We start from the raw sequence: 22,609 nt of genomic DNA, 5'->3' as shown, positions 1-22,609 counted from the left end.
CAAAACCAATGCAAGTCAATGGGGACCAACAGTTTTTGGTTACTAACATTTTTTTAAATATTTTCTATTGTGTTTAGCAGACAAAGAGAAATTCTTGACAGGAAGACCTGTAGAAAGACAGATTTTTCATATTAAGGTGAAGTATTCCTCTAAGGAAATATGAGTTAAGTCTTCTAAAGTGAACATGAAACAATGTGCGATTCGTTTTGCTTTCATAAATTGACATTTCTGTGAGGTGCAAGTATTTTCCATCAGGACTTGGGAAAAGTGGCCATTACACACCAAAACGCAGCAATGCAGTGATGAATTGTGCATAGTAACTCTAGAAATGTATAAGAAAGTAAAAAGGGTAATTTTATTGTGACATTGTAATGTTCTGATCCAGAGTCTGTGTGGAATACGTAGAATCTGTGTAAAATCTACTTGGCTGGCAATTATGGACAGTTGAAATATGAAAGTTTAGGAATATTTATCAGACAAACAGTTAGAAGGTGAAATGCAGTGTTGATATACGTGATAAAAAATGTATGAGAAATAAAAGGTGAGAGGCATACGGGTGATAAAAGGAAGGTAAATGCAAAATATTGGATCTTTTATATTTAAACGATTATCTGTTGGATTCTGGAAATGTGCTGTTGGTCAGACTGTTGCAGTCACATTAAAGCCATGTGTGTCGAAATGTTTGTTCATTACAAACTGAAACAGGCTTTGTTCAGAATGGCATACTAGTGTACTGACTGTATACTATTTTGAAAGCAATTATTTAAAATAGTATGTGAAACAGAGAGAGGTTTTCAACAGTAGCCTTTTAATTCAGCAAGTGACCTCCAGCTTTAATCTATCAAATACAGACAATTTCTTGGATTTTAGAGTGATAGTTCACCTAAAAAAAGTATGACATTTATTCATCCTCATTTAGTTGACAACCTGTATATGACTCTTTCTTCACGGGAATATTAAAGAAGATATTTTGAGAAAGGTATTTTGTTACCAACTTAATTCCAAAAAATATTTTGTTCTGCAAAAGAAAGTCATACTGGTTTGAAACGACACAAGGGTTGGTAAATGAAGCAAGAATGTTCATTTTTGGGTGGAACTATCCCTTTTAAAGTCGTTTTTGAGGTTAATGTTTGTCAGATAGAAATGGAAGGCTAAGAATATTGCATTGTGGGATAAATTATTCCAACCAGTGTGCTCTGGACTGCAAATTGTAGCAGTTGATCCATGCATACCGAGAAATTACAAAAACAACCATTGCAAACTGCAAAAATGGTATGATAAGTATGGTAGTATGTCATTGTGTACAAAAATAAATTTTCCAAGGAACTCCCCCTCTTAACTCCACCCACATTGTCCCAGCCAATAGCTGCTCTAGTATCACACACCCAACATCTGTAGCTGGCCAATCATCATGAGGATGTAGGTGTAGATCAAAAGTGTTGCTTAGACACCTCACCGGACCGCAGTGACGGTGTCAGTGTTGCCGCCAAACCTGTAGACTTCTAAGATTTCAAAATCGTGCCAAATTACGAGAGATGAAGACTCGTTGCAGTAAAATATGCTGTTTACAAAAAGATGTTAAAATATATCAAAGGCTTTTAGTTTCCTCTGGATCAGATGACTATAATAAAAAAGAAATGTAAATATTGTTAGTTTCTATCGAATTCTTGGTTATCACTTCATGATGTCTCGTACTGCTGAAATATTGGAACCTGAGCTGGTTTTGTTTTTGAAGTTTAATTTTGTACAGTTTTGTGTTTGATCTTATTTCTCAGCTGTTTGAAATAAAGACCATACTGTGAGGAGGTCTCTGTGTACGTCTGAGACCATCACACACACACACACACACACACTGCTGTTTATACTCTTAACAACACTTTTATTGCTTTATTAAAATAACATTTAACACCAGTTACATAAACAGTCTAGAACATAAGGCACATATAGTTTGAGTGAGTGCTAGCTTGTAACAATAGATGGGAAACATAAAAACCCAGACAGGGATTTACAACATTGTCGAACATCAGATTTCTAAATCTCCAACAAGATCAGTGAACATTTAAAAGAATAGAAACACCGTGATAAAGACAGTGACAACATACTCCCCGAAAAACTTTGCTAAGAGAAAAGCTGCTGTATTCTGATACTAAGAGCGGTCAGTCTTTCGTCGCTTTGATGGCTTTTCATCATTTGCTTTTCTCTTCCCTGACTTCTGATTGGTCTCTTTGCCTGTGATATCCACAAAGTTAAATTCCTTTAATAATGAGGGCTGAATCTGATTGGCTACTGCCCACGCCCATAAACACAGCTCCACCCTATGAGGATTCCAGTCCTGCTGGTCGTCCGCTGGGACACGAGGGAGATGAAGAGGTTATTAGTCCCGATTCACTCTCATTATGTTTGCAAAACAGAAACGTTCATACAGGGCGTGTGACATCATGAGAATAAATAAACAGTAAGTGACCTGTTTGGGTGAACTCTCCCTTTAAAAGTGAGCCTTACCTTTGTTGAGCTGGGCTGTTTTTTGCAGCACTTTCTGAAGATAAAGAGTGTAATGTTTGGCTGTGTACTCGACTGGTCTCAGCCCAGCGATGCTCTCCACAGCTTCATCGGCCATGAAGGCGATTTCATCTGGAGCTTCAGCTGCCAACACAGCTAATCCACAAAGAGAAGGACCGAGAGGACGCTTTATTACAGTTCTTCTATCCATGCATGATTTGTTTATATGTGCAGGTACCTGATGCTGTTGCTGGCCCGACACCTTTGAGTTTGCACAACTCTGTAATTGCTGCCTGGACATCTGGAAACAATTGAAATGCTTTGCTGGTCAAACTCTGAACCGCCTCCTCGCTGTTTGAGCCAATCAGCTGCTGCAAACGTGGGCGGAACTTTCCTTTCTGGGACAGAACAGCCAATCGTCAAAAGGGAGCTGTGCTTTGAGGGGTGCACTGGTGTATAATTGGCATTACTTTTTAAGTGATGTCATAACATCTGTGCAAGTGACCAATGACATGTGACATCCACCCCTCACGTTTCTTTAACGATTGTATTTGTTTTTTGCTTACGGTCAGTTTCCACTCCATGATCTTAGCAAGCTCAGCATGTGTAAGAAAACGTTCTGATCGAGATGAGATCGCAGCAGGAAGCTCCTCTTGAAACCTGACGGAAACATAGTGTGCCAATTCATATTCTTTAATTTAATGGACATAAATATGTATGACAATTTATTGTAATAACAGTCAAAGCCCTAAAACGGGCAACTAATCGTCAGCATACCAATTATTTATTAGACAATAGTAAGCCAAATTTCATAATTGTGAAAGACATTCTATTCTGATGTTACAATAAACATAAAATAAAATGTGCACTTGAGACACGTTGTGTAAAACAGGACAATAAATATGAAAACATGCACTTGTGGATCAACAATTTAGTAAAATAAATATGGAATATTTTACAACAAGACCTGACCAAGGAGTAAAACTATTATAATTAAAATAGCTGTGTACAGTTTTGTTTGAAATCAAACCATTTGTCCAGTGCCAGCAGCTTTCCAGGATCCTTCCCCTTCTTAGCTGATTTTGCTTCCACGACATCCCAGTATTTTCCAAAGATCCCTCTCCACACAGCAGGATCCTCACAGTTATACAGCCTCTCATCCACAGACATGACTGACATGAGACAGCAAAGTTTAACATTCACTACAGACCTCAAACAGATATAAATACAAAGAATGGCATACTGGGACTTTTAAAATATATATGTACTTCAAAGATCTTTGAGCAATGTACCACTGATCATACACCAAAGAGAGCAGCGTTACTAAACAACTCCGCGCCGTGCGAAAGGGACGTGACGTCCGCAAGAAATATAAGGCGCTTTGATTGCTTGTGTAAAATAAAACACGTGCCTCATAGACATGCGCCTGTGCCAGTTAAACCAAGTAAACGTAAACATGGCGTGTTTAACTTTCCTCGGAACTGCTCAGACAGATCGTGTATGAACGCGATATATCGTGAGAGCGATTCGAAAGCAACGCTTTTGCATCGCTCTCGCGGTATTTTGTTGTTTTACGCCGCTCGACTTGCGCAGACCCGTAAAATCGATGACGCCTACAATGGTACTACTTCCGCTTCTATTGAGAAGACATACATTTGCTTTTAATATGGTAAGTGTTGCTATTTCATCAGCATTCAAACTCGGGTTACATGTGAACATTTATGTCTCGAAATATAAAAGAGCAGAATTAAAAAAGGGCGCTGCAGTCATGTTGCTCTAATGTGTTGTGCTGTTAGCATTAGCTTCACTGATATTAGCTCAAACTCCCTCTCTCGTGCTATTGTAAAGTATGACATTACAGGTTCATATATTTTAATCATAATAAGAATATATGTCATATCTGCAAGGTAATGCAGATCGATCTGCGATCTAAACATGCATTAAAATATGTTACTGTTACTGTTGGTGTATGTTCAAAGTTACTTTTACAAAAGGTATTTTACAGACGATTAACCACATTCCTGATAACATACGTTCGTTTCTGTGTGAGAAAACGTATGTAATATAAATATAAAAATAAATAAGTTCTTTTATTTATTTCTAGTCAACTTTTCCAAATATGTCTCACCATATCTGTAATACTAATGTATTATAAAATATTTGTATTATATATAAATTAATTTATATTGATATTGTTTCAGATTGGTGTGTAATTTCGTATACAGATGTCAAGCGCACTTGTGTGAACGTGCGCGTGACGCCCCCCGACTGTCACGCGCAGAGCTGTGCGTGAAGAAGACAACGGTCCATGTGGTAATAAAATGTATATTCATATGATCTTTGCACACTTTTACCACCACTGGATATTTTGTATGTGTTTATGTATTATAAAATAAAGATTATTGCAGCTATTTATAGAGTAGAGGTTTTTAAATGAAGAAATAATAAAACTAATCATTGTTGAGAATTATTTTGTCATGTTTGCTTTGTGTTTCAAGCCTCATGCTTTTAGGTCCTGATTTGGAGTGAATGAGAAGGTTGAACGTTGTTTGACAAGTCTTTGAAACTCACAGGATTTGATCACAAAGTGTGAGTGTTAACCTCTCATCCATGATGTCTTTGGATTACATGAAAGATCTGTTTTTATAATATGTTCATGTTGTATAGACTCCACCTGCTGGCCGAAGAAGGAACCGCAGCAGTTAGCCCCTCTGTGATCTCTTTATATAGTCTTGCTTTATTTTCATTTTGTAGTCTGAGATGGAGAAGATGACCAAGGTGAGCACCATCAGTGGCCGTACCATGTTTTGCCACCTGGATGCTCCAGCCAACGCCATCAGCGTGTGCCGAGATGCCACTCAGGTAAAAATACCCAAACTGGTTGAAAGTTATTGCCAAGATGCCATTTTGCTTGACATGTTTGCTTGTGATCTTCGCCTCAGGTGGTGGTCGCAGGCCGCAATATTTTCAAGATATACGGTTTGGAGGAAGATGGTTTTGTGGAGCGTTTGAACCTGCGGGTGGGCAGGAAACCCTCGCTCAACTTCAGCTGCGCCGACGTCATGTGGCATCAGATGGAGGAGAATCTGCTGGCCACAGCTGCTACTAATGGAGCCGTGGTCACCTGGAACCTGGCGCGGCCGTGCCGTAACAAGCAAGAGCAACTGTTTACAGAACACAAGCGCACTGTGAATAAAGTCTGTTTTCACCCTACTGAGGTTCACATGCTGCTGTCTGGGTCTCAGGACGGATTCATGAAGTGTTTCGACCTGAGGAAGAAGGAAAGCGTCAGCACGTTTTCAGGTACGTGTGAACACTTATAAAGTGAGCCAATTGGTCTGTATTAAGTCACACGACATCCTTATTTAGTTGCAGAAAATAGTTTGCTTGTGTTTGTTTCTCAGGTCAGTCTGAGAGCGTCCGAGACGTCCAGTTCAGTATGAAGGATTATTTCACCTTCGCCGCCTCCTTCGAGAACGGAAACGTGCAGCTGTGGGACATACGGAGACCTGACCGATACGAGAGAATGTTCACGGCACACACGGGACCCGTGTTCTGCTGCGACTGGCACCCAGAGGACAGGTGGGTATTTTCTAGTTTGCGCACTCATCAAATGACTTTAATGTCAAAACAAAATATTTTGAAAATAATACTTATAAAATTTTCTTCATCATGAACCATTAATTATTTATGGATTCTTTTTTAACATATCACATCACTGTTTTTAAGAGGCTGGCTTGCGACCGGCGGCCGTGACAAAATGGTGAAAGTCTGGGACATGTCGACCAATCGCGTGAAGGAAATCTACTGCGTTCAGACCATCGCTTCAGTGGCCAGGGTAAAGTGGCGTCCCGAACGGCGTTATCACCTGGCCACCTGCTCCATGATGGTGGATCACAACATCTACGTGTGGGACGTCCGCCGGCCGTTCATTCCCTTCGCTACGTTTGAGGAGCACAAAGACGTGACCACGGGAATCGTGTGGCGGCACCAGCACGACCCCTATTACCTGCTGTCGGGGTCAAAAGACAGCACGCTTTACCAACACATGTTTAAAGACGCCAGCAGGCCTGTGGACCGGGCCAACCCGGAGGGACTCTGTTTCGGCCTGTTCGGTGACCTGGCATTCGCTGCTAAAGAAAGTCTGATGACGGGTGAGTGAGTGAGTGAGTGAGTGAGTGAGTGAGTGAGTGAGTGAGTGAGTGAGTGAGTGAGTGAGTGAGTGAGTGAGTGAGCATTTGCTGCCCCTCATGTCTGTTCTAACGTGTATCAAGAGTAAAACACTAATCTCACTAATCTTTACAGCTCCTTCATCTGTAGGTGAAGTGGGGCGTAAAACATACCCGGGTGGAGATCGTCGGTACCCCATATTTTTCTTCAAGAAGCCGGATGTGACGGAGCAGTTTGCGCAGGTCTCAAGCGCTCTCAGCGTGTTTGAGAGTGATGCGGGCAGTACCGTCGGGATGGACTGGTTTATTAAGACGGCACAGAGTTACCTGCTGAGTGGAAAACCCTTCGCTGAACTCTGCGAGCACAACGCTCAAGTCGCCAAGAGACTCAACAGACCTCAGGTACAAACCGATTTGAGCCCTTTTCTTTATTTACATTTGAGTTTTTGAAGTTTATTCTCATGGTTGTCTAGGAATCGACCACGTGGACCATGCTGCGAATCATGTTCTCCGAGCCCACCAATCCATCCATGTCAACTAATCACAATCTGAATAAATCAGGGAACCTCCCACTTGTCAACAGGTATCCATCTTTGATGTCTGAATCCCAGGCGCAGTTGAACTCGATCAGAATCTCTAAATTCTGTTTTTCTCAACAGCTTCAGTATGAAAGAGATGAGCGCTGCTTTGAATGAAAGAAACAAGGAAAACAGACAAGACAACATGCACAACCTTGAGTCCAACCACAACAATAATGAAGGTGAGACACAAGCTTTACAGCCTGGAGAAATCATACATTCAAACTTTCTGTCATGTGGTCTGTCGTTTGGTTTCAGAGCAGTAAATGTTGAATGAATTTTAATTTTGGAGTGAAACTGATCGTTGAAACAGCAGTTCAGGGTTAATATCTCGCCCCTGGGAGCACAGTTGTTGTAGAGATGGATTATTACTCGAGTTAATAGCTCGCTCTCGCCGGTCCGCTTGGCTCTCAGATGACAGAAAACACTGTTGAGTGGATGGAGTAATCAAATCAAGCGTTTCTGTGCAGAGAACGAAGAGACGGAGGGCAGCGAGGGTCAGGCCGAGTATCTGTTTGGAGACGCTGAACTGGATGACGATGACCTTTACAGCATGGAACACGAAAACCCGGCAGGTCTGTCAAACACCTATACACATTTGATTTGTTATTCACACCCGCAAGCTCTTCTAAGGTCTCTCAAACGTTGTGTGGTCTCTGTTCGTCCAGCAGAGGAACCGGAGTACCTTCTCCCTCAGGAGGCCTTCCCGATACGCCATGAGATCATGGACCACCCTTCCGCCCCTGAACCACTGCAGGAGAAGCCTGAATCCCCTCACGTGAGCGGGAGCGAGGCCGAGAGCATGTGTCTGACTCCTATGGAGTCCTTCAGTCTCATTTCTGTCTCCCAGCTGCTCTTCTCACCTCATCTGCCCCCCAAGTTCTTCTGTCCCATCGTGAAGGAGATGCTGTGTTACTACGCCGAGCAGGGAGACGTGCAGATGGCCGTGTCTGTGTTGATCGTGTTGGGCGAACGCATCCGTAAGGAGATCGATGAGCTCACACAGGTGAGAGAGTGTGGATTTAGGTTGCTTGCCCAGATTAAACCCAACATGAGGATGATATGAGTTTGGATTGTGTTTCAGGAACACTGGTACATGTCATACATCGATCTGTTGCAGCGCTTTGAGCTGTGGAACGTCAGTAATGAAGTAATCAAACTTAGCACGTGCGGTGCGATCACATGCTTGAATCAAGCATCCACCACCTTACACATCAACTGCAGCAACTGCAAACGACCTATGAGCAATAAGGGCTGGGTCTGTGACAGGTTTGAACTCTGACTTCATGGAATGTGTAGTAATACTAATATATACACATGTGATTGTAATACATGTTTGTGCCTTTCCCTCTTCAGGTGTCACCAGTGTGCAAGTGTTTGTGCGGTGTGTCATCATGTTGTGAAGGGTTTGTTTGTGTGGTGTCAGGGATGCAGTCACGGAGGACACCTGGAACACGTGATGGATTGGCTAAAACAGTCGGATCACTGTCCGGCCGGCTGTGGACACCTGTGTGAATACACCTGATCCACAGATACTCGCGCACGAACTTCTGAATAAAGCTGCTACACAAACAGTATCACTAAAGATCTGATAATAATCAGACAAACACGAGATGACAGAAATACTGAATGTGTGCCAAAACACAAATCACATGGTTTGTCTTTATAAACAAAATGTGTAGTGCTATAGGACCTAAATATGTGGATCAAGTACCACTGCCATAGAATTATTGAGTGCAAATGGAAGAACACGTGGTTGTGTTGAATTTATTTTTGTATAAATCCTGGTTTTTGACAATAAAGCCGGACTGTGCTTGTCACCCATGTGCTGCTCTGTGAATCTTAGGTTTTTTGTTTGACACCGCTGTGTGATAATTAATGTGATGATCTACACCTGTGCTCACTCAGCTAAAACACCTGTGTAGATTTTACTATCCACAGAAAATCATAAGTGTAAAATATTTTACCTGTTTTAAATCTTATACATTTTTGTCACAGATCCATTTTCATTCAGATAATAAAGTACTTATATTTATTCTCTATTTTAAATTATGTGTGATCACACACTTAGCCGTGCATTAAAGGAGGCACAGCAGAGAGTGGTTGCCTCCGCGAAGTGCATTCAAAATCAAGTATTCATACAGACTAAGGTATAAATTGTATTATTGAATACCAGCATGTGTAGTTGTGATAATCATAAAAAGTGTGATATAGATGTAGAGCTTTATTACAAGACCTGAATCAAGATACAGTAATTGCAGTAAACATTCCACTGTTTTCATAATTGATCTGTTTTCAGTTAATTTGAATAATCTGTCGCCATTTACAGTTTGACACGATCACGCTGAAAAACAGATCAGTGATCATTTAAAACTGATATTTGGAAGTATTCAAAGTGTTAAGGGACTAAAAAACCTGTTGATCCAAAAACCAATTGATTGTAGGCCTACTCTGAAAAATAAACTACAAATCTGTAGTACAGCCTGGTGACGAGACGGCTACATTCATGAAACAACAGAAGAAATGTCTGTGTGAATGGTTTCTGAAGTCATTCTTATATAAATTATTGGCCTAAATTAAATGCGACCGTTTACATAAGAAGACTTTTTTGATCAGATAACAGATTTCTTTACGTTCCATAAATGAGGTTCAGCGTATTTAGAGGATACATCATATTTAAAAGCTCATAGGATCCCAATTCAAAGATGAATATGAATAAAATTGACAAAATAAGTCAGCTTTAAATAGGCATATTGTTCATCAAATGCATTATCAAAAGGATGATTTGGTGTACATCAATAAACAATGTTTGTGCTCACACAAACTCACACTTTGATAGTCAGTCTTTGTGCATAGTTGAATTCCTGACAGACAGTCTCTGGCTTCGCCCTCTGTCACACTGCTCTGTCTGTGATTGGTTGATTCTCTAATATCATGAAGCACAAGCGTGAGAGATTCCCTACGCCTCCTTGTCGTTTCTTGCCTTCTTTGGCTGGTCGTCCGTCTGTGTCAAACGGCTCTATCCTCTCCATCATCTTCAGATCTTTGAACTTTCTTCAGGCACGACTGAAACCTCCATGTCTCTCGCTGGTCAGTTCCTGCGGGTTTTTGTGTGTCCAGGGTGGTCTGTCACCCTCCGTCAATAAAACCAAAAATTCTGCAGAAAAAAAGGGAATTAAATGGATTTAGGGTGCATCTTGTGTTAGAAGGATGGATGGATGGGTTGATTGATGGATGGACATATTTCACTCCAAAATAATTAAACACAGTCTTGCATCATTGTAAAGAGCTTAAGAAAGTTGAAAATCTCCCATTTGTATTCAAAATGTGTGCATGTGTGTGTGTGAGAGAGAGAGAGAGAGAGAGAGAAACCCACTGTCTGATGCTAGGATTCCTCCCAATTGTGTGAGTTTTTCTCTGGTGAACTCAAACTCTGGAGATTCTGAAAGATTTCTTTTAGACTGTCCGCTAAAGAAAAGAAAAAATATGATTTAACACTGTGTTCTGTACACACACACAACTTAATGAGTCTTACCGAGCTCTCCCATATATGAATCCATCTTAGAGAGCAGCTGAGCACACATGACCCCATCACCTAAAGCAGAAACAAACACAGAATGTGTCTGTGACGTCAAACATGCATCTTGAAGAACTGAGAACTGTATATTTCTACTGCACTTTCCCAGGCATTTTAAAGGAGTAGTTCACTATAAAATTTGAATTTCATGAAAATTCACTCACCCATATGTTATACAAGCCATTTGTGTGTTTATTTCTTCTGTCGAAAACAAATTAAGGGCTTATGACGAAAGCTTTCCAGGGTTCTTCTCCAAATAAAGCCCTTAAACGAGGGGCTTTTGGTAAAAGTCCAAATTTCTGTTCACCAGCTGATGGATAAGGGTGTCGTCTAGCGAAACGATTAGTCGTTTTCCAAGAAAACTAAAATATGATATACTTTTAAACATAAATACACGGCTTGCACATCCACAACTTCCGTATTACGCAATCACGTTAGGAAGGTTATGCGTGATGTAGATTTCAAAATATTTAAACATCCCTGATATGCAAACGAACTGACCATTTTAAACAATAATCTTGCACAAAGAACATAAAACGTGTCATTCAACATCCAAGAACTTTTGAACAGTCTTTTTTCTCCACACTTGGTAGGAACTTCCTTTCCGCGTGACCATTACAAAGTGAACTCATGGACACGCTACATGGAGACACTCCACAGGCAGTGCAAGCCATATATTTATGTTTTAAAAGAATATAAAAAAAATATTGGAAAAGGACTAATCGCTTCATTAGAAAACACTAGTATACCTCGGCTGCCATCGTGTAGAGCCCTTTGAAGCGCAAATAAACTGAAATTTAACCAACAACCCCCCCCCGTTTAAGTACATCAAATGCCTCAATTTGTTTTGGACAGAAGAAATAAAAACACTGACATGTGGGGGAGGGAATTATCATTAAATTTTATTTTATAGTGAACGACTCCTTTAAACCAAGTTTTTAGCTTTGATTTAAATGTCGTAAAGTGATTCATCTTGGTTTATTTATAATCTCACACCTTTAGCCACGGAGTGTTCATCCTCCCGGAAGACCTGGGTGAGTTGAGTGTGAGCGTTGCATAGAGCGTGTAGTTTTCCGTTTAGCGTCTGAACGTATTTTGCGTTCTCTTGAAGTTCTGCCTGAACGCTCTTCCACGCCATCTTCTCCTCCATCAGACATCCCTCCATCACGGCACGTAACTCCTTCTCCTGAGACACCTGAGCCTGTAGAGACTCCACCTCAACACAACGCTGCACACAAGAACACAAACATTATGAAAGAAACTGAAATCGCCCATAACAAAGTAAATATCTATTAGCAGCAGTTTTGATGGAGTGTGCACCTTGTGAAGCTGAATGGCCATCTCCTGCATCTCTGCCTCCAGTTGATCCGCATATGCCTGCTCTAAAGCATCACTGGCCGGCCGTGCATTACTGTGCCAGCGGGCTATAGCTGATGTCATCTTCCTCTTAGGACCAAACAGACTGTAGAGAGAGATGCAGAGCTTGTAAAATACCAGAAGAGAATGCTGGGAAAAGATAGGCTCCTAAAGAGGGACTCACGTGATTCCCACTTCCTTCAGGTCGTTCTCTGTAAGAGTCAGGAAGATTCTCAGGTCGATGTCTTGCTCCTTCAACAGGGGGAGATATTTGCTGAATCCGATCTGCTCCAGGAATTCTGAAAGATCCTACAACGCACACACACCGTTTTCTATGTGTACAAACACACACATGAAGATATGAGGAACACACTTAAAAGAAAATTCACACAAACACCTTAGGTCCAGTGAATGAGGGAGGGTGTCCAGAAGTTGTTGATGGTTCTTCACAGTAGGCTGAGCTGCGTTGGGCCACAGAACCGCTGTTGCCGTATAAACTCCTGCTCTTGGAATGCTGGAGTTTGTTTGTTCTGCGGACACAACTTCTCTTGGCTTGATCTGAGTCCTGGTGGTGTAAAGCGAGACGGAATGACAACACACACAGGGTCCACAAACAACCTGTCAATGGAGAGTGAACTGAGAAAATCTAACAAATATTTATTACCATCTATTAAAACATGGCACTTTGGGATACTTGATTCTGATTGGTCAGTTGCTACATTTTAAGGTATGCTATTTTTGTTTTTAACAGCAGATGTTATATGGACAGTTCATCTAAAAATACAAAATCTGTCATCATTTACTCACCCTCGAGTTGTTCCAAATCTGTATAAATGTCTCCACAATTGACTACCGTATTAGACGGTTTTCTGGCCTATATTCTTCAAAATACCTTCTTTTATGTTAGACAGAACAAAGAAATGTATAAAGCCGTTTTTCCTACTATGGTGACCAAGAAGGGTTTGGTTAAAAGCATTCTTCCAAATATCTTTCTCTGTGTTCAACAAAGAAATTAATACATATTTGAAACAACTCGAGGGTGAGTCAATGAAGTCAGAATTTTCATTTTTAGGTAAACTGTTCCTTTCATGTGGGGGTTCTGACCTCATTGCTTTCCAGCGACGCCTCTCTGCTGAGTCCAAGAAGATTCGACAAACCCTCACTGCTGCTGCTACTGCTCCTCATGGTGGGCATGTCATTATCAAACAACAACTCGTCTGCACACACACAGGACACGCAATCACATCACATTCTAACGCAGATTTAATTAAAATTACACGGTACAATGAATCTGTGTGTGAGATCACCTCTGCTGCTGTTGCTCTGGCCGTCGAGTTCATTAATAGGGGAAGTGACATCACGGTTGCAGATTCCCTCACTCTGATCGCTGACATCACGGAACGTCACATATCCGGGTGGCGTCACCGGTACCTCTGCGGGACAGGAGCAAACCGGATTAAACCAAACCGAAACCACAGTGGTAAGTGTTCTAAAGGGTTCTAACCACATGTGAGTACCGTGCTTTGAGCCGACTCTGAAGCGTGCTATAGCTTGAGGACCGTCATGAATACTGGGACCCCTCGTTCGATTGCGAGCAGAGCGGACCCTGGGGGTTGAACTTTCCTCTTCAGAAGAGCTCAACTCCTCAAACAAAGCTATAGAGAGAGACGTGGATGCATTTAACAGACATTTTTTCTAAGACCAAATGCACTCAACACACTGGAATTGGTTACAAGTATAACCATGTTAAATGGAAATGTAAGCTGTGACTGACCTGATTTGACTCTCATCACATGCATGTCAATGAGGCTGGCGACTTTACTGTGTCCATACATCATAGCCAGAGCTCGAGCTGTCTCTCCTTCACTGTTTCTGTCCTCAGTACTTACACCCTGCCTCATACAAACATACACGCGTGATCAAAAAGCTGAAATCATACAAGCTTAATGCTATTATGTCGATTCATATTATTCTTTATTACAGGGTTATTAAAGCTGCTTCTGGAGTGTCGTTTAGTTTAACACCAGCCCTGAACAAATACAACGGAACAAGCTAAACAACTTCTGACCACAATTCTTAAGAATTACACAGCTGGATCTAAATTCCTGCAGTATTACAATTACTTTCAACTAAAAAATAAGTCTAACTTGTGATAAAAATATAAGATGTTCACGAGCACAAAATAAAGGTCACACTTGCATGGTTGAGCAGGTACTGAACGATGATTTCATGTCCCGATGCCGCAGCTTCCATGAGAGGTGTAAATCCTGAAATTGGTTCCCTGAGGGGGCAAAGGTCAAAGTTTAAAAACAAAACTAGCACGTTTCTGAAATGTTTGAGCATTTAGGTGTGTGTAAGACAAGTGTGAGAAAAATTAAGAGAACAGGAGCAACTGAGAAGCCATAGATAGAGCAAATGTGACTCACTTGACGTTTGCGTTTGCATTGTTGTCTAATAAGAATTTGACCACTTGCTGATGTCCAGTAGCTGTGCTGTGCAGAAGAGCCGTCCATCCACGCACATCCTTACATTCAAGTTGTGCTCCTTGCTTTGTATAGAGAATTTTTTTATCTCACAAAAATGTATAACGGATACAAAATCTCATCTTTTCACTACTAACTAATAGCTGTGCTGTAATGCATGATACTGAGAAAGAAACGTATGATCTGTGTGTGTTTACATTACAGAAGACTCTCACCTGCAGTAGAAAATAAGCGATGCTCTCATTGCCACAGCTGGTGGCGAGCATTAGAGGCGTCAGGCCTTTAGACGTGGTGACATTGACGCTGACACCTGTCTCCAGCAGCAGATTAATAATGTTATCATGACCGATGTATGCAGCATACATCAGAGGAGTCCAACCACCTATGTTCTTTTCATCTAAATCCACATCACCCCTACAATAACACAAAAGAACATCAACACTATCCACAATGAGACACAAATGAACACATAACACACATGGTAATACAATATTGCAGTTTAGTCTTTATAAAGATATATAGAATTAGATGTATTCTTGATATAGAATATATCTATCAGTTCATCTATATAGCTGTCTGTCTGTCAGGCAACAAACGGGCAGTGGGAGGAGACGTGTAGGACGGATGTATTTATTTATTTCAGCTCACCTGCTGATACATTGAGCCACTACATCATATTGCCCTATAGAGCAGGCGGTGTGAAGATCCAGCGGCACGTTCAGTTCCTCTGGACTGATCAGAGCGTCGCCACCGTCCGCCAGCCACACAGACAGACTCGATCCTAACGGATCTGATTCACTGCTGGCGTCGTCACTCAGTTCAGACATCCTCTGCTGGAAACACTTATATGTTGTTTATACAATGTATGCGTCAATTTATTTTAATAAATGGGTTTTTTTCAACACCAAATAATCCGAGCGTTATCAATTAAAATGCATTCCGTTACCTGGCATCATAAGTTTATGTAACAGTCCGTGCGATAATACAACTCTTTAAATCAATTGAACTGTTAATGCTTACACCCAACGTTTGTTTGTGAGTTATTCATAATTATGATAAACAACGGTAACGTTATGAACCGAACTGCGAAAACATGTTACAAAACCTAAACCTCTTTCAAGTAAAATCCCAAACGCGTAACTGTAGCTAAAGATACTCGACAAATAAACGTGTACAAACCTTTAATTAAATACAACTTTTCGAAATTGTAGAACAATGTTTTGTTCTGTAACTTGTATCGGCAACTCAAAGGAAGTTTTGTTCCAGCCGGGCGTGTATCGCGGGAAGGACTCTGGGAGTTGTAGTCTTTTGTCTTTTATTACACTACAGGTGAATAGGCTGTGTTTCACAAAAAACTACACACCCCACAGAATCTGCGCTAAAGCGTCGATGTTTCGCGTACCTGACGACATTCAATAGCAACAAGCTTTTTGTTAAACTGAAATTTTTTACATATACATCTGATAACAAAATATTGTTGTTTTTCTTGTTGTAATGTAGCGCAATTGTCTGAGGTGGAAAATTACGTTAAAATTATGCACGAGTTTGTTAAATATTGACAATACAGTTTAATAGAAAATAAAAGCCTGTTTTAAAAGAAAAGGTTTGTGATTTTTACTTTATTTACATTTTATGGGTCTTTTGCATGATTGAAATATACAACATTTTGAACTTTTGAATGACCGTATTGTTTGCTTAATGAAATGCACTTAAAACCTCAAGATTAGGTACTGCATATTGCATTTATATAACACTCGATAAATTGTCTACTTCAGAAAGGCACAGGTCATTTCACAGAGTCCAGTCACAAGTTAAAGTTGAAGCAGAACTCCTCTCGTGTGTTAGTGAAAACAAATGGTTTGGTTTCTCCTTGGGTTTTTTTAACCATGGCTGTGTGTTCATTTGTGTCCCCGGGACCTCTGTCAGTTTTGGCTGTTGATTCCGTGTTCCTCTCAGCTCGCCGGTGGAACACTGATTTGACTTCAGAGACAGCACTGACCTGGGCAGAGCTCATTGCTAAGGAGACAGAAAAAAGCATTTTTATATCTTACTTAATATCTATCCTCTAAAATTAACTTTGTGAAATATTTTACTTACTTGACTTGATAAGTTTAAACTGTCTGGCTCTTTCCTCTTCCATCTTTTTCCTGTAGTCTCCTGAGACTGCTCTCATCACCTGTCTCTTCTTCACAAGGGGGGCTTTGGAGCTATGTAACGTCTTTAAAGCACGACTTGCTTCCTCCCCTAAACACAAACATATGTAAAGAAAGACGTAAAAAGTTTGGTTAATATGTCACATCTAATTCTTTTCAGATAGCCTATAGCATGATGTCTGTATATTACTTTGTTTGCTGGAAGTTTTCTGTGTTCTTAGCCCCAACTCAAGCTGTTCGATACACCAGTCCAACTCTCGGCTCAGCTGCTCATCAGATGTCTAAATCACATATTTATGTAAAAATAAAATGATTGATGGTCCTAACAATGAATAAATTATTATAGCATTATCATCCCTGCTTACTAATTCAGTGTTTTCTTGTTTAGTGGTTTCCTCTGTAGTGCTTTTCATCTCTTTTGGTTGATCGTCTCTTCCTTTACTCGCTTTCTTTTTCTTCTTCTTGGTTTTTTTAGCATTGGCAGGAGCTTCAGAGCTTTGTGTGGCTGGATTTTTTATCTCTGCACTCTGTACAACCGGGTTCTTGTCATTTTGGACAATTCCAAGTGTTCCTAGAAAGGGTTTAGAAATTGAGAACATATCAGCAAAATTTGAGTTTTTCTCTATCTTCTGAAACGAATTCTAAAGAATATTAAGGTTCACCCGCAGGTTTGATGGATTTTGGCTGAAGTGTCACTACAAAATGAGTTCCTCTGAAATGGTTTATGAACTATTGTGAGAACGCTTACCCGTTTCAGTTGATTTCTCTGTCATAGCTGGAATTAAATATTCTGGTATCCAAATAAACTAGCACTGGATAAAACACACACGTTTAACGTTACACCTCTCACGTGTACAGAAAACACAAACCCAACAAACGTTTAAATGTTGATTTGTGTGGGCTGGACTGTGATTAGCAGTGCTCCATAGAAATAAAACGGGTCATGTTTATAAAATGATTAAATACTCAAATGTATAAGTAACCCCCATCCAATATCCAAATGCGTGTGCAGCTGTGCGTCTGTCTAAAGGATCCGCGGCTGCAAAGAACAAACGATACAATCTAAAGGGGTTCCGCATGCAGCAGAATACAATTTACTCTTGCACACAAAACAAAAGCTATGAAAAATATGACATCGAATATGACAAAAGTTATAATACTGACTTTATTAATCAGATAGCAACTCTGATCAATTTATCATTCACACAATCGTCAACAAGTAGACTAGCAAAGAATAAAAATGATAAAAAACAAATAGTAGATAGACTGCTGTTTTACGTCGTTATGTAACAGTCCGTTTTAGAGCCTGTAAAACTTAAGGCAAAAACCAGACGGTGTGTAACACATTGCAAATTAATAAACCTTTATTAAACATTAGTATAAAAACATGGACTTTTTATTCTTGTTCGTTTGCACAAACCGAAATCTGAAAATAGTTTTTACTATTACTTCAAACGCGCGCTTGGCAAATCTTTGCTCCTTCAGCCAATAAGAGAATATTAGGGCGTGGCTTTCCCTGCGTACAGACGTCACCAACTGTATAAAGATGGGGAAGCTCATTTTGCGTGTGACCGACGTTCCTTGTTTTGGAATTGACGAATTAACCGAGACAGAAAACCGTAAGTAACGTTAAAGTTCTTTATTAAACCAAATAATACAAGTTACTGTACATGTTACTGTGTAACACTAAATAACCGTTTATAGTAACGTTTGTTTCACGGCCTAAGTTCGATCTCTTCGTTTTCAAAGGGAAACGCCGAATTTAGGTTCGGTTTTTTCGCGGTAGCTTCATGCTAAAGCTAACTAGCGCGAGTTACACGGTCACTTTTGTTTTATCTCAAATTATTCGACGTGTTTTAACTGTATGTTTACGTTTTCCAAAAACGAAACATGTACATCGTTATTCACCTGAGCTCTCGGACCGAGGTATCGAGCCGTCGATGTAGACAAAGAAACTGCTGTAATTTGTGGTCTTGGGCGCCATGTTACACATAAAGGCAGAAACGTGTCTGAGTCTCATCGTGAGATGGTGGTCTGCACCACACCATTATTCAGGCTTTTAGTATGTATGTTTTAATTGAAATTGTCGCATTTGTTTTATGAAATTGGGAAATGAACGGGTCTTATTTTGAGATTAGTTGCTGAGTGATAGAAACACTATTGTATAGTTTTGCATTTAGTCAGTGTGTTTGTGTGCGCGCGCCGAGTGAACCTTAGTGAGTGTGTGTGACCTAGTGTCCCACTGCGAGTTGTTACTATGGCACATCAATAGTTAGTTTTCCTCTTTAACGTGTACCAATATGTAGTTTGTATTATATTTTATACAATACATTATCGCTTCATTTTATTCGATTGATGGCATCTTTATATTTTAGTCTGGCATAACGACCCGTTTAGGCATTTCTTTATAATGGCGACTTCAGTTGTTGTAGTAAGGTCGTGGTCGTCATGGTGTCTTTTTCTTAAACATTAAATGCTGAGTTTATGGCTGTTAAAGGGTGAACCGAGGTTATGTTTTGGATGACGTCACACCATGTGGAATTTCCCGCGACTGTTGTACTCACTGTGTATCTCTTTCATACAGATTCATTAGTGTGTCATGGCACGTACTAAACAGACCGCCCGTAAGTCCACTGGTGGCAAAGCCCCCAGGAAGCAGCTCGCCACCAAGGCGGCCAGGAAGAGTGCACCCTCCACAGGTGGAGTCAAGAAGCCCCACAGATACCGGTAAGAAAGCTATTCATTTGGTAGTATTTTACTTTCCATAAAAGTAACCAAAGTATCATGGTGTTGTTAGTTTTCATATTAGTTTAAACAAAGTTTTAAATTGTGGCTTACCACCTGATACGTGCTGTATATTTCCCTTCTAAATGTGTATTTATTGACACGACCAGTAGTTTTTAAGCTGGTATACACAGTTTTTGCTTTGTAAGTTAAATGTGGAATTTCTGGTGTCAAATTGTAATGGTTTTATGCGTTTATCATTGATCAGCAGACCAAGAACAGGCTACTCAAATCGTATGAAAACGCTGCTGGTAATAACATTAATATTGAACCATAACGGCACAATAATGCAAACTATAAATTAGGAAATTAAGAGTTTACAATTATGTACATTTTGAATTTGTGTTTGCATGCATTTTCATTGGTGAAGAGTAGGTGCAACCTGGGAAGTTTTGTAGTCTGAGAACCTCGGAGATGGTTTATAGTCCTAGTCTATGTATTTACAGAGAAAAACTGAATGCTTTCAAAGACTGTAGTCTTGCTGATTTTAGCAAAAACAGCGAATGCATTCAAAGATTGCTTTGACTTTCATTCATTATACAATTTTAAAATCTGAATACCTGTAACTTTCCTTCCAGCCCTGGTACTGTGGCTCTTCGTGAGATCCGTCGTTACCAAAAGTCCACGGAGTTGCTGATCCGCAAGCTTCCGTTCCAGCGTCTGGTTCGTGAGATCGCTCAGGACTTCAAGACTGACCTGCGTTTCCAGAGCGCTGCCATTGGAGCTTTGCAGGTGTGTATTCTGGTTCTGAATTAAATTAGGTTTTGCTGGCGCTTCGCCTAGTACCTGTAAACAAAACAAATTCTAACACAATTAACATTCTCTGTTAATGCAGGAGGCAAGTGAAGCATACCTGGTGGGTTTGTTTGAAGATACCAACTTGTGCGCCATCCACGCCAAACGTGTCACAATCATGCCCAAAGATATCCAGCTGGCCCGTCGAATCCGCGGAGAGCGTGCTTGAACTCTTACTATTTACTCAACTCTTTTGTGTGGAGGATTATATGGGGGGGGGTTTGTTGTGTCGGGTGGGTGGGGCGGGTGGGCCATTGGGGTTCTTACACTCTTGACTATAAATGCCTGTGTAGTTTAAGTTTATTTTTTGTATTTTCTTTTTGGTAGTTGCGGTAGGGGAGGGGTATCTTGTGGTTAAAGTTCACTAGTTGGGGGGGGGGGGGCGCACGCAGCGTCAGAACATTCCGGGAGCTCCTCAGGGTTTTAAAGTTTGTATTTTAGACTTTCATATACCTCTGCCTAGTCTGCATGCTTCATGATGAATTAGAACGTGTCCATTTTTATTTCTATCGGTATTATATTGGGTTTCTCTTCTATTGTGGCCATTTGGTTGTAAATAAACTTTCCACTACCTCAACTTTGTTTTTAATCTGTAGGATTTGAAAATGCTTGTGGTTTTAACATTTGCTTTGGTCTTGTAACGCACACAGAACTGTAGAGAACATGGACTCAGGTTTGTGCAAATTTACATGAAAAGGGGATGGATTATTTTCGTGGTAGCACAACTCTTTACTAGACGAATTTTCCTGCCATTTATCCGAAATCCCCTTGTAACTTTAGTGTGCGGGTAGGTTCACGAGCCACGCCCATCATCTGCTTTACTGCATACGGTTTTACACGTAGCTTGGGTGAAGTCCGCCAACAATAAGACGAAACGATCTCGTTCAAAGAAAGTCTCCAAACCATCAACTTACCAGAGCCAACAGGGTAAGAGTAAGAAGGCGATCGTTCACGAATCAATATCTTACGGAACTGCACTCGTTGGCGCCAGCACAGAGCAACAGAGAGTGGCGCGGGAGCTGGATTTTAAAAGCGTATTGGAAGAAATGAGTGAAAAAAGAATCCGCATCTGGCTGCCTGTCAATAACATCGAAGATTGCACAGCCTAGTGTAAAATTAAAATATCAGTCAGAGCAGGGTCAACAACAAATCTGCACAGACGTCTAAGAACCTCCCACCTATCCGTGCAGCTGGAGAAATAGCATCAGCAGCCCATCCAAGCTGAGCTATCTAATATTTCAAAATGCCAAACCTGGGGCCTGTACCATGAAGCTGGTTTAGGTGGCTAGCCAGCTATGTTTCAGTTTAGTTTGAGCCAACCCTGGGTTTTGGGTACCATGAAAGTAGCTCGGTTTTATTCGGTTTTCGTCGCCATGGTATCTTACGCTGCACGGCTAACCTGCTCCGGGGCAGGCTATGTTCTGGATTCGAGATCTCAGACTGAAGTTTGACCAATCAGCTGTGAGCAAAGAAACACATGTATATATATATAGGTGACGTAACTGACTCACAGTGCGTGTTCGAATGGCTAGTTATTTTTTATACTGTTTAATAAAATAAAAATATATAAATATATATTTCAAATATAAAATCAAATATTAGTTACTATATAGGTAAAATCTCACATGAAATTCAATGTACTTACTTATATTCCACTTTTATTGTATCACTTGTATTTGCATTGCATTTTTTACATTCTTGTGTGTGGTGCAGAACATCTAGGAACACTTTCAGTTTCACTGTATTAGGACATTTTTCTTTGTCCTGAACCGTAGTTTTTATTAAGGCTTCAATGAAATGACTGACCCTGGTTAATGGCGCAAGGTCTATTAAAGGTAGAGGCTTATGCATTCTGTTGTAAAATAAGGCCGTTATATTAAGTGTAATTCTTATATTTTCTTCCGCTTCTCTGTGTTGCAGAACACACCGCTATTTTATAATTCTGAGCTCCGTTGTCTTTCTGCAAAAAATCAGACTAAATTTTTTTTATTTTTGGGGCAACTTGTTTGACATGCCCATCAGTACACGGTGCATGTTTCATTGATTTTAAACTCGTAAGATGTCAGAGTTTACAATGCAGAAGCGGTGCGTGTCATTTGCTTGTCAAATTAGCCGTTTACAGCTTTAACAAATTTGTACAGAAGTTCAGAAATATATGTGAATTAACTTTATTTGCACGCAACTCCTCTCATGTGTACTCGGAAGGGAAATGATG

At 40.4% G+C, this 22,609-nt stretch overlaps 5 protein-coding genes across 14 annotated transcripts; 2 read left to right on the top strand and 3 right to left on the bottom strand.

The window, feature by feature from the left end:
* Positions 1-1,694: 1,694 nt before the first annotated feature.
* LOC306888814 (uncharacterized protein) lies at positions 1,695-4,098 on the bottom strand. 2 transcript variants are annotated; one of them, XM_079447295.1, is made up of 6 exons: positions 3,768-4,098; positions 3,530-3,671; positions 3,066-3,159; positions 2,738-2,897; positions 2,503-2,655; positions 1,695-2,346 (listed from the first exon to the last, which is right to left on the bottom strand). In XM_079447295.1, the coding sequence occupies exons 2-6, from the start codon at positions 3,667-3,669 to the stop codon at positions 2,147-2,149; spliced, it is 747 nt and encodes a 248-aa protein (XP_079303421.1). In that variant the 5' UTR covers positions 3,670-3,671; positions 3,768-4,098; the 3' UTR covers positions 1,695-2,146. The 2 variants fall into 2 exon arrangements, with proteins under 2 accessions (XP_079303421.1, XP_079303420.1); XM_079447294.1 differs by having other exon boundaries at positions 1,862-2,346; positions 3,792-3,988.
* On the top strand, positions 3,914-9,292 carry wdr24 (WD repeat domain 24). Of its 6 annotated transcripts, none has more exons than XM_079447288.1 (14): positions 3,914-4,168; positions 4,701-4,812; positions 4,998-5,088; positions 5,254-5,361; positions 5,442-5,802; positions 5,904-6,081; positions 6,229-6,653; positions 6,805-7,070; positions 7,142-7,251; positions 7,328-7,428; positions 7,717-7,821; positions 7,915-8,252; positions 8,331-8,515; positions 8,603-9,291. In XM_079447288.1, the coding sequence occupies exons 4-14, from the start codon at positions 5,260-5,262 to the stop codon at positions 8,769-8,771; spliced, it is 2,340 nt and encodes a 779-aa protein (XP_079303414.1). In that variant the 5' UTR covers positions 3,914-4,168; positions 4,701-4,812; positions 4,998-5,088; positions 5,254-5,259; the 3' UTR covers positions 8,772-9,291. The 6 variants fall into 6 exon arrangements, with proteins under 6 accessions (XP_079303414.1, XP_079303416.1, XP_079303417.1 ...); XM_079447290.1 differs by having other exon boundaries at positions 4,089-4,168; positions 7,918-8,252; positions 8,603-9,292; XM_079447291.1 differs by having other exon boundaries at positions 4,091-4,168; positions 4,701-4,822; positions 7,918-8,252; positions 8,603-9,292.
* Positions 9,293-9,457: 165 nt separating this feature from the next.
* Positions 9,458-15,955, bottom strand: anks3 (ankyrin repeat and sterile alpha motif domain containing 3). Of its 4 annotated transcripts, none has more exons than XM_079487943.1 (16): positions 15,842-15,955; positions 15,311-15,492; positions 14,878-15,076; positions 14,606-14,727; positions 14,379-14,460; positions 13,954-14,071; positions 13,697-13,834; positions 13,487-13,612; positions 13,284-13,396; positions 12,577-12,744; positions 12,364-12,488; positions 12,144-12,285; positions 11,820-12,051; positions 10,782-10,841; positions 10,623-10,714; positions 9,458-10,403 (listed from the first exon to the last, which is right to left on the bottom strand). In XM_079487943.1, exons 2-15 carry the CDS (start codon positions 15,487-15,489, stop codon positions 10,632-10,634), a joined length of 1,887 nt encoding a protein of 628 aa, XP_079344069.1. In that variant the 5' UTR covers positions 15,490-15,492; positions 15,842-15,955; the 3' UTR covers positions 9,458-10,403; positions 10,623-10,631. The 4 variants fall into 4 exon arrangements, with proteins under 4 accessions (XP_079344069.1, XP_079344070.1, XP_079344068.1 ...); XM_079487944.1 differs by having other exon boundaries at positions 15,311-15,504; positions 15,842-15,954; XM_079487942.1 differs by having other exon boundaries at positions 15,311-15,495; positions 15,842-15,954.
* Positions 15,956-15,982: 27 nt separating this feature from the next.
* cUnh8orf33 (chromosome Un C8orf33 homolog) lies at positions 15,983-17,919 on the bottom strand. Its single transcript, XM_079487836.1, has 5 exons — positions 17,564-17,919; positions 17,181-17,386; positions 17,006-17,096; positions 16,760-16,906; positions 15,983-16,678 (listed from the first exon to the last, which is right to left on the bottom strand). Exons 1-5 carry the CDS (start codon positions 17,586-17,588, stop codon positions 16,467-16,469), a joined length of 681 nt encoding a protein of 226 aa, XP_079343962.1. The 5' UTR covers positions 17,589-17,919; the 3' UTR covers positions 15,983-16,466.
* Positions 17,920-18,333: 414 nt separating this feature from the next.
* Positions 18,334-20,971, top strand: h3f3d (H3 histone, family 3D). The gene is made up of 4 exons (XM_079487835.1): positions 18,334-18,434; positions 19,400-19,542; positions 20,178-20,331; positions 20,435-20,971. Exons 2-4 carry the CDS (start codon positions 19,415-19,417, stop codon positions 20,561-20,563), a joined length of 411 nt encoding a protein of 136 aa, XP_079343961.1. The 5' UTR covers positions 18,334-18,434; positions 19,400-19,414; the 3' UTR covers positions 20,564-20,971.
* Positions 20,972-22,609: the final 1,638 nt, after the last annotated feature.

Source organism: Barbatula barbatula, assembly GCF_947034865.1.
Source record: "Barbatula barbatula genome assembly, chromosome: 23".
Taxonomy (NCBI): domain Eukaryota; kingdom Metazoa; phylum Chordata; class Actinopteri; order Cypriniformes; family Nemacheilidae; genus Barbatula; species Barbatula barbatula.
The sequence above is the reverse complement of the archived record's forward strand: the minus strand, read 5'-3'. Positions and strand labels throughout refer to the sequence as shown.

Coding starts and splice junctions, on each gene's coding strand:
- LOC306888814 (XM_079447294.1), bottom strand. Junction 2,898..3,065: donor TCATGGAGTGGAAACTGACC/GTAAGCAAAAAA, acceptor GTTCTGTCCCAG/AAAGGAAAGTTCCGCCCACG. Junction 2,347..2,502: donor AACAGCCCAGCTCAACAAAG/GTAAGGCTCACT, acceptor CTCGTGTCCCAG/CGGACGACCAGCAGGACTGG.
- wdr24 (XM_079447288.1), top strand. CDS start 5,260: ATGGAGAAGATGACCAAGGTGAGCACCATCAGTGGCCGTACCATGTTT. Junction 5,803..5,903: donor AAGCGTCAGCACGTTTTCAG/GTACGTGTGAAC, acceptor TTTGTTTCTCAG/GTCAGTCTGAGAGCGTCCGA. Junction 6,082..6,228: donor GACTGGCACCCAGAGGACAG/GTGGGTATTTTC, acceptor ACTGTTTTTAAG/AGGCTGGCTTGCGACCGGCG.
- anks3 (XM_079487943.1), bottom strand. CDS start 15,489: ATGTCTGAACTGAGTGACGACGCCAGCAGTGAATCAGATCCGTTAGGA. Junction 14,072..14,378: donor TTCAGTACCTGCTCAACCAT/GCAAGTGTGACC, acceptor TGTATGAGGCAG/GGTGTAAGTACTGAGGACAG. Junction 10,842..11,819: donor TGAACACTCCGTGGCTAAAG/GTGTGAGATTAT, acceptor TTTCTGCTTTAG/GTGATGGGGTCATGTGTGCT.
- cUnh8orf33 (XM_079487836.1), bottom strand. CDS start 17,588: ATGACAGAGAAATCAACTGAAACGG. Junction 16,907..17,005: donor GAAAACTTCCAGCAAACAAA/GTAATATACAGA, acceptor GTTTGTGTTTAG/GGGAGGAAGCAAGTCGTGCT. Junction 16,679..16,759: donor GTTTAAACTTATCAAGTCAA/GTAAGTAAAATA, acceptor CTGTCTCCTTAG/CAATGAGCTCTGCCCAGGTC.
- h3f3d (XM_079487835.1), top strand. CDS start 19,415: ATGGCACGTACTAAACAGACCGCCCGTAAGTCCACTGGTGGCAAAGCC. Junction 19,543..20,177: donor AAGAAGCCCCACAGATACCG/GTAAGAAAGCTA, acceptor CTTTCCTTCCAG/CCCTGGTACTGTGGCTCTTC. Junction 20,332..20,434: donor CTGCCATTGGAGCTTTGCAG/GTGTGTATTCTG, acceptor CTGTTAATGCAG/GAGGCAAGTGAAGCATACCT.